The sequence below is a fragment of the Mustela nigripes genome, chromosome 5 (assembly GCF_022355385.1).
Source record: "Mustela nigripes isolate SB6536 chromosome 5, MUSNIG.SB6536, whole genome shotgun sequence".
In the NCBI taxonomy this organism is placed as follows: domain Eukaryota; kingdom Metazoa; phylum Chordata; class Mammalia; order Carnivora; family Mustelidae; genus Mustela; species Mustela nigripes.
In genome coordinates, this window is record NC_081561.1 from 140,523,327 (window position 1) to 140,545,974 (window position 22,648).

A 22,648-nucleotide genomic window follows, 5' to 3' on the forward strand; every position below is an offset into this window, starting at 1 on the left:
AGCAGTTTGACAAACTCTGTCCGCTGAAAAAGCCCATCCTCATTAGCACCCCCAATTGCTCTCTGGGGATTTCAGTGGTTGTGTTGGACACGTGGGGAAGGGTGTGCAAGAGGCGCGCTGCGGCGGTATTTACGGTAGCGAAACGCAGCCGCGCGACCCGTGCTGGCGCATCAGCATGTGCCGGGGGAGCTGTGGGAGCTGCAGGCGGCGGAGCAGGCCACGGCGAAGAGCCACGTCAGCCGGACGTGCTGGTGGACCACAGAGGACGTGTCGGGCCACCAAGTGGGAAAAACGAATACAAGTCCAGAGCACAAATGTTTAAAAACAAAAAGGGCCCCTGCTTGTGGGAGGTTCGATGCAGTATCTAGAAGGAGTTCGTTGGTGGTAGTTGTCAGGAGACATGACTGGCAGCCTGAGCGGCAAGTGTGTTTTTTCAGGGGCGTACGTGCCCTTTTATTCTGCTGGCGTTTGGGTTTGTTTGTTTTTTTTTTTTTTTTTTACTGGGAAGGTGGGACTTTTCCATAGAAAAATTAAAACCTAGCCAAAATACAGTGGATTTACTCTAAAGCAGTTCAGGTGAATAAAACAGATCCTTCTCAGTATGTGTAATGGCAGGAACATGACTGACGTGCAGACGAGACACGTGTGATGCCGTGTACGTCAGTTTGAAGAACCCAGCGCAGTTGTTCATGACCGTGGACTGTGACGTGGAAGGACGGTCGCAGCCACAGGAATGGCTGCGGTTCAGAGAGTAGTTGCTGGGGGAGGGAAGAAGAAAGAGAGAGTTGGGCGGCCCCGTGTCCTAGTTCCATTGTTACTGGTTGTCAGGTTCCCAGGAAGCAGGGCAGAAGGTTAACATAAAAAAATCAGGTTGATGCTGCTCTTTCTGCTTTCCTTAACTGTTTTTTTAAATGGAGAATTTATTATTTAAATTTTTAAAATTGTTTTAGGGTCACCTGGGTGGCTCAGTCATTAAGCATCTGGTTTCAGCTCAGGTCATGATCCCTGGGTCCTGGGATTGAGTCCTGAGTCAGCCTCCCTGCTCTGCGGGAGGCCTGCTTCTCGATCTCCCACTCCCCCTGCTTGTATTCCCTCTCTCGCTGACTCTCTCCCTGTCAGATAAATACATAAAAGCTTTTAAGAATATATTTTTTTAATTGTTTTAAACTTAACATCCATTTTTTTATCAGTGTTATGTGATTTCTTCTGAATTAAGTAATGATTTTGAGACAGAACAGTTATTGTTCCTCTCTCTCTTTTTTAAACCCGACAACAGGTCAGCAGTGGCAATGACCCCTGGTCAGCCTGGAGTGCTTCCAAATCTGGAAACTGGGACAGCACGGATGGCTGGGGGACCAAGCCAGAGGGGGCTGCGGCCCAAAGAAACACCTCCAATAACTGGGACACTGCCTTTGGTCACCCGCAGGCCTACCAAGGACCAGGTGAGGAAGAGGGTTCTGCTGGTGATCAGGCCCACCCTGAACTCGGTTCAGGGTAGAAGGGACTGGGGAGGGCATCCAAGTTAAAAATAGAATTTAATCAGGGGTGCCCAGGTGGCTCAGTCAGTGAAGTGTCTGCCTTTGGCTCAGGTGATGATCCCAGGGTCCTGGGATCGAGCCCCCCACATTGGGCTCCCTGCTCAGCAGAGAGCCTGCTTCTCTCCTTCTGTCTGTCTCTTCCCTCCGCTTGTTCTCTCTCTTTCTCAAATAATAAAGAAATAAAATCTTGTTTAAAAAATAAAAGATTTTAAAAATAGAATTTAATCAGAGGAGTGCTCTCAGCTGCCCTTATCATTAATAGCAAACCTAGATTTCTGGACCCAAATGTGGGTAGTTGTTAATTATGATCTGTAGTCCCACCTCTGTGATCTGTCCCAGAGTCGCAAATGCTTGCAGGAGCCAGGTTCACAAGGCAGGAGAGCAGAGCAGCCTATGGCTGCAAGAGAGAAGGGGCAGCCCCCCTGTCACCAGCGGAATGATGCCAATGCAGGAGACCCAGCCCGTGGTCCTGGACCTCCACGGTGCCAGAGACTAGTCATCTCTGTTTTTATGTTCTCTTCCCACTCTAAAATCTTAGCAGCTGACACACATTTGTTTTAACACTTTGGGCCCAAAATATGTGTATACAGAGCGAATGTGATTTATCACCTGCTGGTTTACGATCTCTGACTTAATGGTTTTACCTTTTCCTGAACTACCTGCTTTAATGGAAATACAGAAGCAAAAAAGGAATTTATAGGTGGGAAAACAATTCAGGGATTAAGAGAAAGGATGTTTATGCCTGTTCTGAAATTAAAGAAAAAGACAGATATCTGCCCCTCATTTTTTCATGACCGGTGTGTAAGCACATCACACCGAGAATGGATGTGCTAGTGGCTCCTGCTCGCAGCCAAGAGCCACGGGCCAGTGGAAGGACTGCGAGCTGACTGCCAGCCCCTAGTTCTGTACCAGCTCGGCCCCGATCTTCCAGTACATTCTGTTCTTTATCATTTTCATTTTGGCATCTGTTTCTTGGCTTCTCTTAGTGGCACCCCGAAGGCAGAGATCCCAGGGCATTTTTCTGCCTAATAGTAAAAGGTCACATGAGGTCATCAGGGTGGGAGACAGAGGCGCAGGCCGCAGGAGGAGGGGGGAGGAGGGGAAGCTGGTAGCAGCTTGTGCACCGACAGACACCAGCGTTCGAATAGGAGGATGCAGTCTGTCGATGCCCCCTTGTCTCATTTCTTCTCTTCCCCGTCTTCCGCCCTCCCCTTGTCCTTCCCTCACCTGTATTAACCTTGGTGTTAAAGAATTCCTGGGAGGCCTGGGTGGCTCAGTCGGTTAAGCATCTACCTTTGGCTCAGGTCATGACCCCAGCTTCCTGGGATCAAGTCCCGCATCTGGCTCCTTGCTCAGCGGGGAGCTTGCTTCCCTCTCTGCCTGCTGCTTCCCCTGCTTGTGCACATGTGCTCTATTAAATAAATTAAATTAAATTAAAAGAAATCCCCATCAAAAATGTATTATCTGCCCTCCATCCTTCCTCTCCAGTACTCATGATATTCATGGCTATTTGATCTGCTTATTTACAGCTTTACACTGAGAGTTACCTGTGCGCAGGCCTTGGCTTGTGTATCCTCCTGGGAGCCGCTGCTAGCCTGTGCTTCCCTGGTTTTGGTTACCCTGACAGCCTCATTATCTAATGTGTCTTCTGCATGGAAAGGCAGACTTTCTGACTGCAGCCCGGCGCTGACCGGAGAGCCAGCACGCCGCATCTGCGTTCTAAGCCTGTGCTACACCTTCTCTCCTTCGTGCTTTCATTGGCTGATGCAGTCAGTAGTCTTAGCAGAAAATGAGTGGTTCCGTTTTCCTTTTGTGTTTCTTCACTGGTGATCTTCTGTGCCCGCCTCCAGCCACCGGTGACGATGACGAGTGGGACGAAGACTGGGACGACCCCAAGTCCGCCGCTCCCTACTTCAAGGACTCAGAGGCAGCAGAAGCAGGGGGCGCTCAGCGGGGCAACAGCCGAGCCGGCTCCTCCTCCATGAAGCTGCCACTCAACAAGTAGGTTTGGGGGGCAGATGGGGCTGCCGAGGCGCCTCAGTTGGTTAGGCGTCTGGCTCTGGCTCAGGTCATGATCTCAGGGTCCTGGGATCGAGTCTCACCCATTTCCCATCTGCCCCTGCTCGTGTACTCTTCCTCGCTCACTCTCTCAAGTAAATAAATAAAATATTTAAAAAGTAAAATAAAATTAAAAATACAGGGTGTGGGGGAACATGAACACGCAGAAACAGACGGGAGATCCAAGGAGGCTTGCCTCTTTTCAGGAATCTGTGAAGTTTGGGGTGTCGTTTGATTGTTTCTGTTTGGCTCTTTGCTCTAAGAGCTGATTGAAAGAAATATTTTTTTCATTTGAAAGTGAAGAATTTGTTGTTTAATGATCTGCCAAATACTGCTTTTACCTTTGTCAACTCTCTGGCACATTGAGGTCTCATTACTGACATCACAGAAAAGCTAAAAAAAAAAAAAGTAATAACAACAACTCTCCTTTCAATGTCTTCCTGTTGGTTGCTCACTTACTGTGGGCCAGACGTTGTGCAGAGTGGCTTCTGTGTGCTGTCATGTGACCCTCATACCCTTCTGTGGTCCTCTGTGTTCACTGTGGGAGGAACTGAAGCCCAGAGAGGTTAAGTAAGTGTCAGGGCTTGCACAGGCGGGAAGCGATCTAGTCAGGATCCCCGTCCATCCCGCCATGTCTCAGCTACTATGCCTAGTGTGTTGTAAGACTTTGTTTTCACTTCGATTCCTCTACGATTTAAAACAAGAAGAGTTTGGGCAGTACTTGGAGGCACAGTACCTGACAGGGATGCGTGTGGGAAGGGGTGAGTGTGGACAGAGGACCGTGGGATTCCCTAGGGGCAGTCCCACATGAGTGGGTAGTTCACATGGTGTAGCTCAGAGGAGACACGCTGTATGACGTTCCTAGAAATTCTCAAATTCCCTTCTTCCAGCAGCGTGCTTAATAGAGTTTTTCTAAAATCACTACCACTATTTGTCCGTGTTCCAAGTCCATGATTCAAAGCAGGAAGGACTGTTAATCTGTGTCTAGAAGCAGTTGTAAACAGAGTGCTGTGTACCTGGCTGTCAACGTCTGGGTCTAGAGCTGCACACGGAAGTTTGAGTCCCTCCAGTTCCCCTCAGTAGGTTTACGTAGCATCAGATGATTAAATGAGCTGCCTTTTAGCTACACGTTCTTCCTCCTTCTGTATCCACTTCCTTCCATTAGGTATTTTCATGCTCAGTTGCATGCATAATAAAATAGTCACTCATACTGACTCTATCCTGTTTCTTACAGTGGAAGGTGAAGTTCTCAGTGTGGTCTGCAGTGAAACCCATTGTCCTGGAAAGTGTCTCTCAGCCCCATTTTGAAAACGAGGAAGCACAGACTCTGAATGGTGTGCGTGGCCTCGCCTTCCTGGCTCCTTAGGGGGGCTCTGGCTCTTGCCAGACCCCTGCCCCTGCTCTCCCTTGCCTCCCCATGCCCTACACTCTAATGCTGTCTTCTGCTGTATCTTTGTGGGGAAGTGGGTGACCCGTTTGAGCCTCAGTTTCTGCATCTCTGAGTGAAAGGGGCTGGCTTTAATTCAAAACTCTCTCTAATCGAAAATTTCAGTTCAGGATCAAATGAAATCAGAGGAATCCTAAATCGATCCAGAACCTCTTAAGGCATCCCTCTCTCTCTCTCTTTCTGGTGCTGAGAGCTGTTTAAAATCCTATGGTTCATTCTTTATTATTAATTATTATTATTATTATTATTATTTGACTAGACTAATACACAAATAACTCACTTGTAGCAGTCGTAAAAATTTTTTTTAAGTACTAACATTTTTTAGCAGTTGATCCATTTTACATGACAGCCGTAGTCCAGTCATGGAGCATAAACCTTACACTAGAGGAGATTAGAAATTGAAGTGTACTCGAGCATTATAAGAATCCATCTTGATAATACTGAAAGAATTAATAAATTGCACTGCAGTTCAGTAACTATTAAATGAGTTGGTCCTAGAGGTTTGCTGCGACCCCTGAGAATACGGAAGGAAGTGTGGAATGGGACCTCTGCACTCAGAAGTTTGCAGTCTAGCTGGGGAATGGCCACTCTGTGAAATCCCCACATTGTCCCCTCAGTGCTTTCTAGCAGAAGTATAGGCTCTTTAATAAAACTGTTCCAGATTAGTCCATCAAGCATTTCATGTATTCCCATAACTCCTCTAGGTCCGGGAAATACAGATACTTTCTCTAAAGTGCTTCCAGTCTGCTGTACTGTGCAAATGGCTTATGGTGATTACGCACGATAAATTATAGAGCCGAAGTGTGCTCAGAATGTTGAGGAAGCCCAGAGCTGTACGTGAGGCTGTTAGGAATACTTTCAAAGAGATGATGGCATAACTAGAGATTATTTTAATTTAGGAATACATATACTAGGTTCTTTATATAACACCTTCATTTAATTCCCTCGTTTGTTTAATTCCCTTATCCTCTTAAAAGGCAGGTCATATTCGTCCCATTCCTCCCATGAGGAGGCTGGAGCTCTAAAGGCCACGTAGCTATTAATTGTGGGAGTTGGAACTCAAACCCAGGACTGTTCAGCTCTGAGACCCCTCTTTGTTCTCTCGTGTATGAGCTCGGTCTAAACACTGTCTAGGGAAAAGAGGGTAGAGGTAAGTCGTGTGAGGGTGAAGGAAAAGGCAGGCCCCTGAAGCCATCACATCAGCCTTTAATTTGGGATACGAATGAAAAAGAAGTAGTGTCGCTGGTTTTTTGTAGAAATGATGCTTCTTTTTCTGTTGTAGGGATTTGCTTCCTGGGGGTCTTTTTTTCCTGTTTATTAAAAAAAAAAAAACTAAAACCCAAATTAATCTTGTCCTCTTTAGAAGTAGTGCTTTGGATGGCTGTGTGTTTATCCCAGCTTTTCTCCAGTTTTAGAATGTTTGGGGGTCTCTTTACTAAGGGGGAGACTGGTTTCCTTTTGTGTCTCATAAACCAGTTCTGAGACAAGTCGAAAAGAAAATGGCACAAGTGCTTATGAATAGTGACGGTTTCTCTGGGATAATTGTGGCATCCTGGAGCGAGTATGCTGGAAAGTGGCTTTAATTTGGATCTAGAAATGCTGGCGTGTGGCCACTGCTCCGTGTGTTCTAACGGCCGTGCTGGATGCTTTTCCTCCCATGCCCCAGGGGACAGTTTTCTAGGCCGCCCTTTACGCTTCGTGGGGCGAGAGAGTGTTTCTGATCCAGTTAAGCAAACAGCATCCATAAACATCACACCTTCTGGAGCCAGACTGTCCTCTTACCAGATAAAGCTTAATTAAATGACTAATTGGCCATCGAACAATCTGATTACCTTGGGTTTCATTTACCATTTTCCTAGTCCTGGTGCATCTGAGAGGCAGAACAAGGTTAAAACTGTTGCATTAAGTAAAGGTGGACGAGAGTCCTAGAATTCTAAAAGGAAAGACGGAGTCTCACAGGCATTTATCTTCATGACCAGATTTCCTGGATTTGCGAAACCTGGAATGGAACAGTATTTGTTGGCCAAGCAGCTAGCAAAACCCAAAGAGAAAATTCCCATCATTGTAAGTTTGCTCATTTTTGTTTCCTTGCTTCGTTTCCAATTAAGCTCTTTTATACTGCCTTAAAGCTGAGAGGGTTATTAGTCTTCTGGAGGGTTTTGGTAACACATTTGATGATACGTATTCGTGTTGTAAGAGTACTAAAGATAATTAGCACCAAGGGATGCCTGTCATTGTATGTAGATATTTTAAAATTTCTATCTCTAAGACTACTAGTAATTGAACTAACCACATCTGTAGTATGTAGTCTTTTCATAATTTTTCTTCTCTGAAGCGTCTTGATGTTATCTTTTATAGGCTGTCTTCCTACCAACTCTGTGTATTTAGTAAACCCAATTCAAAGTATGTGGCAAAGTATGTGTATATTATCCAAATAAGATGCCCTTCCCACTGGTAATAATTAGTCTTTTCCTCCAGTAAACCAGCTGTCAGGTCACAGAAGGAGCGAGCAAATAAAGGCTAGGAGTTAGTGACACCGTAAAGAATCTCTCTCTTAGAATAACTTGATTATTACATACTATGACACAAGCTCTCTGGGTTCACCCAAATGTTGATTGCCGATAGATTTTCTTTCTAAGCATTATCTAGTGCTGTATTTCCAGATGAAGCCTGGAGAAGAGAACTCTGGCTGTCTTTGGACCCTAACGACTTACCCCTGTAACTCTAGGTTGGGGGCGGGGTTGAGTGTAATCACCACAGGCCCAGACAAGGAGGAGGAAACATCTGGTCTTACTCTATAACCTCTAGGTCCTGGGAAATTTGATAAAATGCAAAAATCACACTGGATTTTTTTTATTATTACTTGTTCCTACATCTTTGAAAAGATGGGAATTTTTTTTTAAACTAGCCCTTCATCACATATAACTAGACAACTGGACAGGAGAGGGGGAAATTGTGTTCTGTCCTGCAATACCATGGAGGAGAGGGAAACAGAGCTCTCTTCTCCATGGCCTGGGATGTCCACATGGAGAGCTAGCAAGTATTTCTCTAAATATAACATTATCAGGAACAGAGAGCATTCATAGAATTTTTCAAAGAGCAAGAAAGACCGTCCAAAGGACTTGGAGTCCTAACAAGAATCATTTGATGATTTATATCAAACATATTATTTTTCCATATAACAAAATTAACTCTCCCTGAAACGTTTTTGTAGGTTGGAGATTATGGCCCAATGTGGGTCTATCCTACCTCTACGTTTGACTGTGTAGTAGCAGATCCCAGGAAAGGCTCCAAAATGTACGGTCTGAAAAGCTACATTGAATATCAGTTAACACCTACTGTGAGTATCTGAGTTTTCAAAAACAGACTCATGCTTGCATTCCTAGCAAAAATGTGCTTTTTCTTCATTTTCTGTAGTTGGCATTGGTAACATTTTCTTCTCTTTCCCTTGTATTATAGAACACTAATCGATCTGTAAACCACAGGTATAAGCACTTTGACTGGTTATATGAACGTCTCCTGGTTAAGTTTGGGTCAGCCATTCCTATCCCGTCTCTTCCAGATAAGCAAGTCACAGGTGAGTGCGCGCGACGCTCAGGATGACAAGTAACGAGACAGTGGGTAGAGCATCTGTCCTAATGTAAATCAGTAATGAATTTTCATCTTCTGGAAGAATAAGACTTGCGAGTTTGGAAAATACTGTACATCCGTATATACTGTGTATAGTATATACACCTAATAGGAATGTTTCATAAAATTTTCTGTCAGAGTTCTTGTATACATATCTTAAGTTCTAGCGAAGTCATTGTGTCATCCTTGCTACACGATGTCCTGTGAAAGAAATATGGAATTCTTTAAATATGAAAAATAACACCTGGGAAAATAGATGATCCAAATAGCCTGAAAAGGAAGTAAAAATATCTGAGCCAAATGATGCTGTGCGGTCTGGCCGTGTTGCTCTCATTGGAAGTAGGGAGGCATCAGGTGCAAGAGCCACAGAGCCTCCAGGCATTAACGTAAGAAGTTGCCAGGTTTTCCACTCAAGTGTTTTGGCAACTATTAGTATCTAAGTGTTTTTGTTTCTCATTGATTATGACTCCGTCCCTTTTCTTATGAAAGTGTCCTGTGTCCCTTGCTCCCCCTGCCTCACATGATCCTCTGGTAGATAATTCACAGCCCCTGTAAACACAGAGTATTTGTTCCTGTCTGCTTTGAGAAGTATCGTGGGTTTGTTTGTTTGTTTGTTTTTTAACCTCCAGCCTTTGTATAACACCTGGAATATCAGTACTCAGGGCTCAGTATGTTTGTCTTGGAATTAATATGGAAAGAAGCTGAGCTTTACTGGAGATGAGGAAGAGTTTTAATACGGGGCTAGAAGATTTGCAGCTAAATGAAACTAATAGGTATAGAGAGTCAAGGCCTAAAAGGTCCGCGCTGGAGGGGTCTCGAAGGAAGAGCGACCTCGCTGGGCTGACCCAAGCACAGAGTGGGGACGTGTGGAGTCCGTGAAGGAAGGCTTCTTTCCTGGGGGTCAGGGAGGACAGAGGGGGCTGAGTCCTCACTCAGCGGGGGCTGAGGTGGTCGTTGGAGAGCAAGTCCAGCAGCCGATGGCCGAGCCAGCTCTAGACGCTTCCAGGGTCATGGGGACGGATATCCCCTATGCACAGCTGGTGCACATCTCACAGCCGAGCCGGTCGGCAGGCTCTGCTCCACACTGCGCAAACAGGACCTGGAATCTGATGCCAGAGCTTGAACAAGTTCCCTGAGGATAAGAACGCCAGTCTCCTTAAAACTTTACTTTGTGCTTTACTTTGGTGTATGTTTAGGTTTCTCTGAAATTTTTTGAAGTTTTGTTTTTACAGAAGTTGTTTTGGTTGTGGCGTTTTGTTTTGTTTTTTTCTGGAAAACTTGCCAAAAATTCCAAACTCTGCAGAACCGAGTCGGGGTGCCTTGCCCAGTGGCTGACACAGCCTGGCCGTCACCTGGGGTGGCTCCCCGTGTCCCTCACGGAGCCAGGGCAGCCGGGGTGACATAGATGGGTCGCTGCTTCCTTCTACCCCAGGAGCTCACCGTTCCCCGCCCCCCCGGTTCCCATACTCACTGTCCCTCCTTACTGTTCGACATCACAGCTTTCCTTTGGCAAATTAAAGTTGATTTCCATGAAGACTTCAGTCCTGCCTTTCTCCTTCTTTTCAAATTTCAGTCCGTTTTCCTGAATTGTACATTCTCCTCTATCAGCTTGATGAGCGCAATACGTGCTTCGTGGTGTCCAGATAAACAGACTAATGAGCTGCTTGAGGGTTGTAGGGATTTCTTCTGTCTTTTAGGCTTTAATGCGTTGTTTATTCTCGATTAAGATAACTCGGTGCTATTTTAAAACATTGTAGAGTCACAGTTCTCCCCCCATACGAAGGTTTGGGGTTTTTTTCTTTTTTTCAAGTGCAGGCCTGAAGCCAGGGGGGTGTCACAGAAAAGCGAGGAAGCAACAGTCTCTCGGTCTGAAGAAAGTTGAGCTTTGATTCACTGACTGGGATATGTGCCGAGGAAACCGAAAAGCACAGAAGCTACTTTATTTCTCCCTTCTCTCGTTTGCCTCCTGCCTGTGGTCCCCACAAGATCGTTATTATATAAACTCGCCTCTCACTCACATCCTGGAGAAAAGAGAAAGGAACGCCAAGTAGATGATGTCATGGTATTTCTGTGGACTGGATAATCAATCCATGAGAAACTCCCAGCTGGTGTTTTTTATTTGTTGATAGATTTTATTCTTTGTGAAATCATATTGAATGAATCTGGTTTTATTCCTGGGTGCAAATCTGGTATACACACAGATTTGGTGAAAACCTAAAATGAGTTGGAAATGGGGAATCAGAAATCCCTCTCTTCTCCCGACCTTCTTTCTAGTTCTCTGGAACCTGATAGGAAAATCCTAACGAGCACAAAATAACTATCTGAAATCAGAGTTTGGAAGCAAACCAACAATGTCAGAAAATTTTTCGGGAATACTGAGCATCATCAATGAATTAGTTAATTTCAGTTGATGAGTAGGTTATAAACTCTTCACTTTCTTCTGATTGGAGAATTGAATGTGACCCAGGTTCGTGCTAACTTACTGGGTCTTCTCTGCCCAGGAGGAGGGTTGTCTTCTTTCCGAGGGGGCGAAACTTTGCTTCTTCATAGTTTTAATCTTCTGTAGCACTTGATCTCCCTCCCTAGGAAGTGCAGAAATTGAAGTGTTTGAGTATATAGGAGTGACCAGATTCAGCATGCTGTTCATGTGATACCTTTTAAGTAATGAGTTTTTGCTGTGTGGATCTGTAGTGCTCTTCTCTCTAAAAGAAATCTGTACTTACTTGTACTTATAATTTCTAAAGGAAAGACCAAATTTAAAAATCTGTAAACTTCTATAGAGTAAATGCATTCGTTTTGGTGTATAATGTTGAGTTTTGACAACTACCACTATATGCACTATATGCACTATATAACACGCATCACTATATGCAGCCATCACTGCCCCCAATTCCCTCGAGCTGCCCCTTTATATTCAGCCCCTCCCCCTAGATCTAACTTGTGATGTGCTTTTCGTCTCTGTAATTTGCCTTTTCCAGAGTATTATTATAAATCCAAGCATATAGACCTATCTCAGGAAGCCAGAAAAAATCTCAAACAACCTAACCGTACACCTAATGAGTTAGAAAAGAACAAAGGCCAAAACCAGTAGAAAAAAGAAAATAATACAGAGCAAAAATAAATGAAATAGAAACTTTAAATTAAAAAAAAAAAAAAAGGACCATATCGATGAAACTAGACCCTGGTTCCGAAAAAAAAAAAAAAAAACCAAAAGGAAAATGGCAGCATCTTGTATGTAGTGTTCTGTGGTGGCTTCTTTCAGTTGGCATCATGCCTTTGAGGTTCACGCATCTTGTGTGTATCTGTTTATCCATTCACTCACTGGAAGACATTTGGGTTTCCAGTTTGGGGCTTTTATAAACAAAGCTGCTGGAAGCACTTACATACAAGTTTTTGTATGAACATAAGTTACCACTTCTCTTGGGTGAATACCCAAGGGTAGAATGACAGGGTCATTTGGCAAGTATATGTTTCATGTTTAAGAAATTGCCAGACTTGGGGCGTCTGGGTGGCTCAGTGGGTTAAGCCGCTGCCTTCGGCTCAGGTCATGATCTCAGGGTCCTAGGATCGAGTCCCGCATCGGGCTCTCTGCTCAGCAGGGAGCCTGCTTCCTTCTCTCTCTCTCTCTCTGCCTGCCTCTCAGTGTACTTGTAATTTCTCTCTGTCAAATGAATGGATGAAATCTTAAAAAAAAAAAAAAAAAAAAAAAGAAATTGCCAGACTCTTCCAGAGTGGCTCTACCATTTTGGAACCCCCACCAGCAGTGGGTGAGAGTTTCAGGGGCTCCACATCCTAACTTGTACTTTTTGATAGTGTCAGTTTTTCTCTTTTCTAACAAGTCTATTAGACATCATTGTTTTAATTTGCCTTTCTCTTGTAACTAACCGTGCTGAACATCTTTTCATGAGTATTTTTCATGAGTATCCTTTCCCTTCCATATTTCTCTGGTGAAGTATCTGTTTAAATCTTTTGCCCATTTCTCTTTAGGTTGTTTTCTTATTACTGAATTTTGAGAAATCTTTATATTCTGGAAACAACTCCTCTGTCATGTAATGTGATTTGCAAATAATTTGTCTGGTCTTGTCTTTCTCACAACAGTGTCTTTTGCATAACAAAAGCTTTTTATTTGAATGAAGTTCAAAGTACCAGTTGTTTCTTTTATGGATTGTGTTTCAGGTATCATGATGTAAACCTCTTTGCCTAACCCAAGTTCCTGGTGATATTTTCTCCAGAGAGTTCTGTAGTTTTGGATACGTTTTGAGTGAGTGAGTGTGTAAGATGTGAAGTATCATAAGGCAGAGGTTTATGTCACGCATTGGGGTATCCAGTAGTTCTAGCACTATCTGTTGGAGAGAGTATTCTCTCTGTTGAATTTCCTTTGCATTTTGTCAAAAATCAATTGAACATTTGTGTGGTTTTATTTCTGGACTGTATTCTGTTTTACTGATTTATGTATCCATCCTTATGCCAATACCACACTGTCTTGATTAGTAAATCTTTAAATCAGGTAGTGTAAATGCTCTAGCTTGGTTCTTTTTCAAAATAATTTTGGACTGTTTTTTCATCTGCCTTTCCATATAAATTTGAGTCAATTTGTAGATATCTGTATATCTCTATTTGATGGGTATACATACAGTTTGTGACTGTTATGATCTTCCTGATGTAGTAACTCTTCTGTAATTATGAAATGCATCCTTTTGTCTCTAGTAAAATTTCCTGTCTTAAAATCTATTTTGTCTGGTATTTATTAATATAGTCACTCTGGTTCTGTTACGGTTACTGTGTGCAAGTATCTTTTCCCATCTTTCACTTTCAGTCTGTTAGTGTCTTTGAGTCTGTGTCTCTTATTAACAACATTGTTGGAGCTTGCTTTTTTCGCAAGTTTGGCAACCTCTACATTTTGATAAGAGTTTTTGGGCCATTCATATTTAATGATTATTGACCCATTTAGATTTACATTTGCCATTTTGATATTTTCTGTGTGTCTTATGTATTCCTCTGGTCTTTACTGCCTTTATTTTGTGTTAAATATTTTCTGTTGTGCTGTTTTAATTCCTCTAATTTTTCTACTAAATTTTCAAAATTATTTTCTTAGTGGTTGCCTCAGTGGATGCAATACGCATCTTTCTGGAATGTCAAAATGCACTTCATATTCAATTCTAGTAGAATTCCTAGAAACTTCTCTCCAGTATAGCTCTGTTTTCCTCTCTTTTTATGCTCTTACCATTGCATATTTTATATCAATATATTATAAATTGAACAATATGGTATAATAATTTCTGCTTTCTACAGCCTTATGTCTTTTAAAGAAGTTAAGAGAAGAAATTAGAAAAAAAATTCATCTTTTATGTTAATTGATGTATTTCTGGTGCTCTTCATTTCTCTCTGTGAATTTGGGTAATTTCCTTTTAGCCTGAGGTAGTATTTTTTTAGCCTGAAGGACTTCCTGTAATATTTCTTTAACACAGGTCTGCTATGAGTTAATTCTCACATCTTTGTTTATCTGGGGATGTCTTTGTTTTGCCTTTATTTCGGAAGGGTAGGTGTACTGGTTGTAGAATTCATGGCTGACGGTTTTCCTTTCAGCATGATGAATTTATCTTTCCCTTGCTTCTGACCCCCATGGTGTCAGTCAGATGACTACTGACAGATTTCTGCTGACCACACACACACACACACACACACACCATACATCATGAGGCATTTTTTATTCGTTTCTGCCAAGATTTTGTTTCTGCCTTTCAGCAGTTTGATTCTGCTGTATCTTTGTGTGGTTATCTTCATATTCATCCTATCCAGGTTTGTTGAGCGTCTTAGAAGTACAGTTAAAGTTTTCCATCAAATTTGGGAAACTTTCCCCTGTTACTTCTTCAGATATTTTTTCTTCTTATTTCTCACTTCTCCTCTGAGGATTTCCATTACCAGTTCCTTGGTGTGCTTTATGTTTTCTTCTTTTTTTTTTTAATTTTATTTATTTATTTGACAGACAGAGATCACAAGTAGGCAGAGACAGAGGAGGAAGTAGGCTCCCTGCTGAGCATAGAGCCCAATGCAGGACTTGATCCCAAGACCGTGAGATCATGACCTGAGCAGAAGGCAGAAGCTTAACCCACTGAGCCACCCAGGTGCCCTGCTTTATGTTTTCTGAGGCCTGTTCATTGTGCTTCCTTTTTTGTTTTTGTTTTTGTTTCCTCTCTGTTCTTCAGACTAGGTAACTTCTATTGATCTGCAGGTTCCCACATTCTTTCTTCTGTCATCTTGAATCTGCATTTGAGCCCTAGAGTGATTTCTTAATTTCAGTTATTGTATTTTCAACTCCTCAACTTTTCATTTTAATTTTTTATAAGTTCTTTTTCCTGAGAATCTTTGTTGTGATTTTATGTCATATGTCTCTTTGCTTTTTTTTTTTTTTTAAAGGCTCCTTGCTTGAGCAGAAAGCCCGATGCAGGGCTCGATCCCAGGATCCTGAGATCATGAACTGAGCTGAAGGCAGAGGCTTTAACCCACTGAGCCACCCAGGCGCCCCCTCTTCACATTTTTTAACATGACTTCCTTTAGTTCTTTGAGTGTATTTCTAGAAGCTGCTTTGTCTGCTAAATTTAACATCCAGAGGCATTTAGAGACAGTTTCTGTTGACTACATTTTTGACGGTATGGGTCATGCCTTGCTGGTTCTTTGCATATCTCTTAATATTTTGTTGAAAACGGAACAGTTCAAAGAATATATTTTAGCAGTTCTCGATTCTGATTTTTCGTCTCTGAAAGTTGCTGTTTCTAATTTATGTTTATTGGTTTATTTGGTAAGTAACTTGCTCAGGCCAAGTCTCTGAAATCTCTCTTCCCTGAAGTTCAATGATCTTTGTGGGTTTTTTTTTTTTTTTTCTGTTAAGTTTGGCTTCCTGGGGTTCACCCTTGTGTCTGTGTAGATTAGTGGTAAGCCTGCCTCAAGCCACTAAGACTTCTGTCCTCTGCTGATGGATCTCCGTGTGGGGAGGAGACTGCATTCAGAGCTCAGATAATTTTCAAGTTGGCTGTCCTGGCTTTCACTTTTATGTGGGCCTTCTTGTGTCTCCTTTACAAGTGTGTGCAACCTCAGAGTTGGCCGGGAGTGTGTGGCTGGCTTGGATCCCATCTGGCCTCCACTGTTTCTGCACACAGCCTCAGCCTGGAATATGGTTGGCCCAGTTGTGCAACCTTGGCTAGTGGAGTCACTGGCCCCTTCCGTTCACTGGCCTCTGGATTGTCCCTGCCACCACTACTGAGCACGGGCATGTCCCCCCACTCCACGTCAGGCCAGCCTCTCACCTCACTGGGGGGCCTGCCTTGACTGGCAGACCTTCCTTGTCCACCGAGGAGAGGGTGGGAGCCCCAGGGACAGGGAGATAGTAGCCGCCCCAGGGACAGGGAGATAGTAGCCGCCCCACTTCAGAGTGCCACGGATTTCCACGCTTCTTGCGTAAAGTTCAGCAGATTTGCAAATATAAACACTTCTCAGATGGCTGTTGGCCTTTGGTTGATTTCCAGAACACTTACTTTTGGTGGGTTCTGTCCAGCTTTAGAATTGTTTTAGGGGGATGGGGATAGCTGATTGCCTCACTCGACTGTAGCTAGCCTTTTACCTAATAGTGGTTTTGTTTGGAAGGCTTATAAATATGTTCAGTGTTCACACAATGACTGCTGTGTCAGGCTTGTTAAGCTGACTTTCTGCTCTTAAAACAGAAATATCTCTCATTAAGCTATGTTTTAGAATGGTCATAAGTTCTGAGATGGTAGATGATAGCTTGCACTACTACATTCATGAAAAATGTCTTTTTCTGGTTTGGGCTTAAGTAATTTTTAAAAACCAAACAGAATAAAGAGCTACAGTCCTGAGTTACTTTTCATAAATACTAAATTTAAGTTTGTGTATCTGAAATTATATTGTGTTGGGACATATTTTTATAAATACAGAAATTTTATGCCCTTTGTAATAATTACCTATTAAATTTCGTTTCCTCACCCCCTTTCCTGCCCAGAGAGCTTCATGTGGTCACACAGAACTGAGATACTCTTCATTCATCAGACAAAGCTTTTCATACCTAGATAAGATTTGCTTTTGAGTTTGAGTACTTAATGGATCCTTGAAGAAAATCGCACTTTGTGGCTGTGATTTTTCTTGTCACAATTAAAAAGTTTCTTAATTTTTTAATCAGAATCTCCTTCTTAAAAACTAAAATGCCTGTCATACCTTTCCCATGTCTCTCTGAGCATTCGCTGTGTTACAGCTTGTTTTTAAGTTAGTGAAAAATTGCCATGGTCTTTACCTGTTACTACATTACTTTCTACCAAGTACCCAGTAGATACAAATGGCTTTTCCTTTGTGTGACAGTAATTTGCTTTACAGCATGCTCCAAGTCACTCTTGCTGTGCCCCTTCCAGGTCGCTTCGAAGAAGAGTTCATCAAAATGCGCATGGAGAGGCTCCAGGCGTGGATGACCAGGATGTGTCGGCACCCAGTGATCTCAGAAAGCGAGCTTTTCCAGCAGTTTCTGAATTTCCGAGATGAAAAGGTAAGCCCTCTTATGATAGTCTTAGATCATATTCAGAATCGTCACATTCACATCAATTTTATGTCTGAAAGTTAAAACTATGTTGGTTAGCTATTTCATATTTCCTCCAAAGATAAGAGGGGACCGAAACCTTAGTCCTCACTGTGGGAAGTTAGTCACGCTATGAGGAAGAATGCTTGCCAGAGTGGTTTCCATAAACTGGGAATGGCCCAGAGTGGGCAGGAGATAAAAGATATGATAGGGTGAGGAATTTTTTCCCTAGATGGTTCTAAAAATAGGAGAGGCCCCAAACTATGCAGGATATTATCCACATAAAGTGAGGGAGATAGAGTGAATGATTCCTTCAGATCCTGTTTTGACCTCGCGGTATAATAACGTCATGAAAAAAAAAAAGGCTCAGAAGTGGACCATCCTTCTCAAAACCAAGTCATTTGTCCAGAACTGTAGTTGCCCATTCAGAGTAAATAATGCTGCTCTGTCTTTGTCCCCATGGATATTCATTCTGCCAATGGCTGTGTGTTCTTTGTTGAGAATCAAGAAAACATTGGCTGTTTGACATCTCATTATTGTCTGCTTTGGAGATAGCTTTTCCTCTCTCAATAAGCTTTTACTCTATAGTCTATCTTTTTATTTTGTAGAGATGTTTTCTCCGTATTTCTCTCATAACAAATATTACATATCTTAGAAAACAATGCAAAGAGTAAAAGTGTAAATTAGCTCAGATGCCAGCAGCAGATACAAAATACATTACAATCCTAAGAAAGTCATGAGATTAGTTTCATGTTTAACCAAATACCAGAATATTATATACTTTGTTGGAACTTTCAGACAGATTTACTTGCTAAACTGCTTTGTAGTTCCTTATCCTTGTTCATGTGAGCACATTTATGTGTTAGGTGTAGTAAGGGCTCTGTGTGTGTTTACAGACGTAGGCACACACGTAACATAGTATGACTAATTGGGCCTCATCTCCAGTTGCTGCTGATTTCTATACTCGGCAGGCTCACTCGAGTGGGCTGCATGTAACCAGGCCAGGAATGGGAAACGTGGAGGTGTTTCGTCCTTTCTTGTCTAGTCATAGCTCTAGCCTTGCAAGGGGCCCAGGATAACTGTGATTTCTCTGGTGAGCTTTCATGATCAGTCACAGTATGTCCTGTAATCACAGAGTAGTGAAACTGGGTTCGTCAAGAGAGTTCTGTCAATCTGTTTTGTTACTTTGTAGACAAAAAACTCCATGCAGTCCCCTCCCAAGTTGATGGCCTTGAACAAAAGTCCTGATTTTCTGAAGATTTGATTCAGAAAGCACTTCTGAAAGTTGTGTTTTGTACAAAATATTATTATTAAAAATAATACATCTAGGGTGCCTGGGTAGCTCAGTTGGTTGGGCGAATGCCTTCGGCTCAGGTCATACCTGGATCGAATCCCACATCATGCTCCCTGCCTGGCAGGGCGTCTGCTTCTCCTGCTGACCTCTCTCTCTCTCTCTCATAAATAAATAAGAAAAATATTTTTTTAAAAAATAATAATAATACATCAAGACACTGGGATTTTGGGTGGATTTGATAGAATAGGAAAATGAAAGAACTTGGAGTCAGGACTCTGCTTCTAACTCCTTCTGTGATCTTGGCCATGGCACTGAATCCCTGGTCACAGTTTCCTCACCTGCTAAATGACTGTGTAAAACTAGATAATCACTAAAAACTGTGACTCTTTGGCCAGAAGTAGCTTATATAGATGGATGGATAATAATTTTTCTGTTACTAGAAATAAATGTTTAGTAAGGTAGCTGGATGGAAGACATTACATATTTACATACCCACAATAAATGAAAACGAAATGAAAGTCTGAAAAAACTATCACAGCATAAAAATGTATCTAGGAATAAGTATAAGAAAATGTACAGAGAAACGCTACATAAAAAACTATGAAACATTTTGAGAGAAATAAGACCTAGCTAAGTGTGCCAGTACTGTTTCATGGATTGAGGAACAGAAAAGATGTTATACACGTGTGACAAATCAGAGCACTAAAAATAGCCAAGGTACTCTTGAAAAAGAATGAAGGGGGAGGGAGGAGGGCTTTCCTAGATCCGAAGACTCAGTACAAAGCTGAACTAATGGTAAAGGCATGGTATTGGTATGAGGGTAGACTAACAGACCGGTGCAACAGAATAGAATGGACACTTGATTTATGGCAAAGATGGGGCTAAGTACAAGGGGGATAGGACAGCCTGTCCAGGGCATGGTGCCAGGTCAGCTGGATGGCATCATTGGGGAAAAGTGAAATTCAGTCCCTACCTCATAACGATCTTGTTGATTTTGTTAGGGTTGACCCTGGAATCGTGGTTCTGTTGCTAAAACATGGCCTTATCTATTAAAGGTGCTTGCAGGTGAAATGATACGATGTCTGGGACCTCCAGGAAAATCTGGAAGTTCCAATAAAAAAAAAATCCGCAAGAAGAAAATAAAAGGTAGAATGGAGGAAAATAGAAAACCCAGGACCAGCAAAATGTTGATACCTATGACAGCTGAGTCTGGGCAGGATTAGACTTTTCTCTGTACTTTTAAACGTCTTTGAATGTTTCCATTGTATAACTTGAAAAAAAAGATCAGTTCTAGGTGGTTTGAAGGTCTAATGTGAAAGGCAGCATAATAAAGCTGTGAGAAGGTAGCACAGGGTGTGGGGGGATATCTTCATGCCCCTAAGGTAGGGAAGGATTTCTGAAATCTGGCACAGAAATGACTGGTCACACGGAAAAGAAGAGGCTGATAAATTAGACTACATTCCGATGAAGAACCGCTGTGTGTCAGAAGAAGACTCTAAAGCTAAAACAAGCTAAAGATCTGAACTTCTATCACCAACAAAGAGCGGTGTTTTGGAACATAAGAAAACCCATACAGATCCATAAGATAAGCCAGAAGAAGAAGAGGTTTGGTGAGGTAGCTTTGGTAAAAGAAAGGGTCTGGGTCATCCACAAAGGTAGGAAACAGCTTAACCTCCTCAGTCATCACGCACAGGCAAGGGAAACCTCCAGTGGGAACCCCTGGACCCGCGGGACCCCTGGGACGGCGGACGTGAGAAAGACCGAGAGACCAAGCTCCTGGCGGGCTTAGCAGCTTTCCCACAGGGCTGGCGGGCGTGTGAGTGGGCCAGACCAGTTCGGGAAAGCGGCCGGCATTACCTGCCACAGTTGAATGTTTTCCACCCACCTGGCAAATGGGTGCACGTGTGTCCCGGGAGACCTGCAAATAGCAGCTGTGCTCGTCACGTGGGGGGCCCAGGCTGGTGGGGGGGGGGGTCCCAGTAGGAGGATGGATAAATAAACTGGGGAATGTGCCCAGAATGGAGTGTCGTGCCCCAGTGGCGTCCAGAGACGGCGCCCTGACAGCACTGTGGCCCTGACTCCTAAGCATGGCCTGAGCCCAGGACACCCGTGAACACCTCCAGAGTGGTCTTTGTTCAGAAAAACCAGCAGACCCAGATGAGGGACACGCACTTAGATCACGCGACTTGGAAGGAACGTGAGGAACTGGGAGGCATTAAAGAGAAGATAACTGGTCGCCTCAGGCCAGGAGGGAAGGGGTGGTGATTGGGAAGGGACACAAGGGGGGCTTCTGGAATGCTCGCATTTTTCTCTTGGCCTTGGGGTAGTTTACACACATACTCACTTTGTAAGAATTGGTTGCTGTGCACTAGTGTTTGGGGCACTTTTTTTTTTAAGATTTTATTTATTTATTTGACAGAAGAGATCACAAGTAGGCAGAGAGGCAGGCAGAGAGAGAGGAAGAAGCAGGCTCCCCACTGAGCAGAGAGCCCAATGCGGGGCTTGATCCCAGGACCCTGGGATCATGACCTGAGCTGAAGGCAGAGGCCCAACCCACTGACCCACCCAGGCACCCTCCCTTTTTTTAAAAAGATTTTATTTGGGGGCACTTTTCTATGTATATATAGAGTTATATATTTATAGGTGTATCTTGCAAAAATAGTTTGTTTTTTTTTTAAATAGCTTATGCTATTGGTTCCTATCTTGTGTTTTAAAAAGTTTTTGTCTTTTTCAGAAAATATTTAACCTGCAACTTTGAGGCCCTTGTTCAGGGTTTGTAAGGGTGCTCGTGTTTGCTGTGTTCCATTGCTGGGCACGGGGAAAGAAAGTGATGGAACTTCAGCTCACCAGGACCCCTCGCACCTCGGCACTGTTCGCATACCGAGATTGCATTTGGGACATACAGATGTCCCACGGTACAGAGGACAGTGGCGTGGAGCTGCTGCTGAAAATTAGAGCTAGTCCGTCAGTGAGCTGATTGCCTGAGGGAGTTGAAGATCGGTTTGACTCTGATCTCCACTGTGACATTATGATGTTCTTCTTTGCAGGAGTGGAAAAGTGGGAAGAGGAAGGCCGAGAAAGATGAGCTTGTGGGAGTTATGATATTTTCCACCATGGAACCAGAGGCACCCGACTTGGACTTGATAGAAATGTGAGCGCTGTGGTCCTACTTGCCTTCTTCCCAGCCCGGGCCCTCCTGTGCGCGCAGGCTTCCGCAGGTGTGACCGAGGGCAGCTGGAGTGCGGGGGGGGTGTCTGTGGCAACGCGTGGGGCCCGCAGTCGGGTGACCGGGAAAACTTCCCTTGCACAGGAAAGCACGGTGTTTTTAGCTGTAGCATCAGATTAAAATCTGCTTCCTTTTTACCTTGAAGTCTGTGGTTTCCTAGCAGACAACAGGGTTTCTAGTCATTTTTAATAAAGCACGATAAAAGTAGCCCAGAGTCAGCGCACATAATTGTGAACAAAGCAGAAGTCTCTGAACATCACCTTGAAAGAAGCAAATGTCAGCCTGCTTTTTTGTGCTATTTTTCAATTGTTGTTTTTAATTATGTAATTTTTTTAAAAAAATTTTATTTTTCTTTGAAAAGTAGTTCCTTTTCTTTGTAAAGGCTAACAAGAAATCTTGGGTTTGTTTGTTTGTTTTTTAAGAAGTATTTTTTCTTATACAATTACCACTTGTTACCAAATATAAGAAGAGAAGAAAAAAGAAAAACAGACACCATCTTGCAACTATGCAGAGAGAAAAATAATGTTAATATATTGGCCTGGTTCTGTAGTCTTCTGAAATGTCCTCTGCACATATGTATCTAAGGGAAAAATTGTTGAAATAGGAAAGACCTCACACTGTGCATTCTTTCTTATAATCTGTTTGGGGTTTCTTTTTGTTTTTGTTTTTCTTTTTCCATTTAATGTGATTTGGGAATGAGTTTTTCAGGTTAGTACTTTTTACATCTTCTAAGAACTAAGATGTTCAGTGTCCCTGACCTGGTTGGTATTGAGGTTACCTGCGATTCACTAACGTACCTGCTGGAACACATGAAGACCCACTCAGTACTACCACTGATAGAATTCCGCTCAATCAGATAGTCTGGAAATTTGGTGTA

The 22,648-nt window shown here is 43.0% G+C and overlaps 1 protein-coding gene across 2 annotated transcripts in view; it reads left to right on the plus strand.

The window, feature by feature from the left end:
* SNX9 (sorting nexin 9) overlaps positions 1 to 22,648 on the plus strand; it is a 105,634-nt gene that overhangs the window by 65,491 nt on the left and 17,495 nt on the right. For both annotated transcript variants that reach the window (XM_059401337.1, XM_059401338.1), the window contains 7 exons: positions 1,277 to 1,442; positions 3,389 to 3,539; positions 7,023 to 7,107; positions 8,258 to 8,383; positions 8,503 to 8,620; positions 17,091 to 17,221; positions 21,593 to 21,696. In XM_059401337.1, coding sequence (XP_059257320.1) covers positions 1,277 to 1,442; positions 3,389 to 3,539; positions 7,023 to 7,107; positions 8,258 to 8,383; positions 8,503 to 8,620; positions 17,091 to 17,221; positions 21,593 to 21,696 — 881 coding nt within the window. The remainder of the gene's footprint in view (positions 1 to 1,276; positions 1,443 to 3,388; positions 3,540 to 7,022; positions 7,108 to 8,257; positions 8,384 to 8,502; positions 8,621 to 17,090; positions 17,222 to 21,592; positions 21,697 to 22,648) is intronic.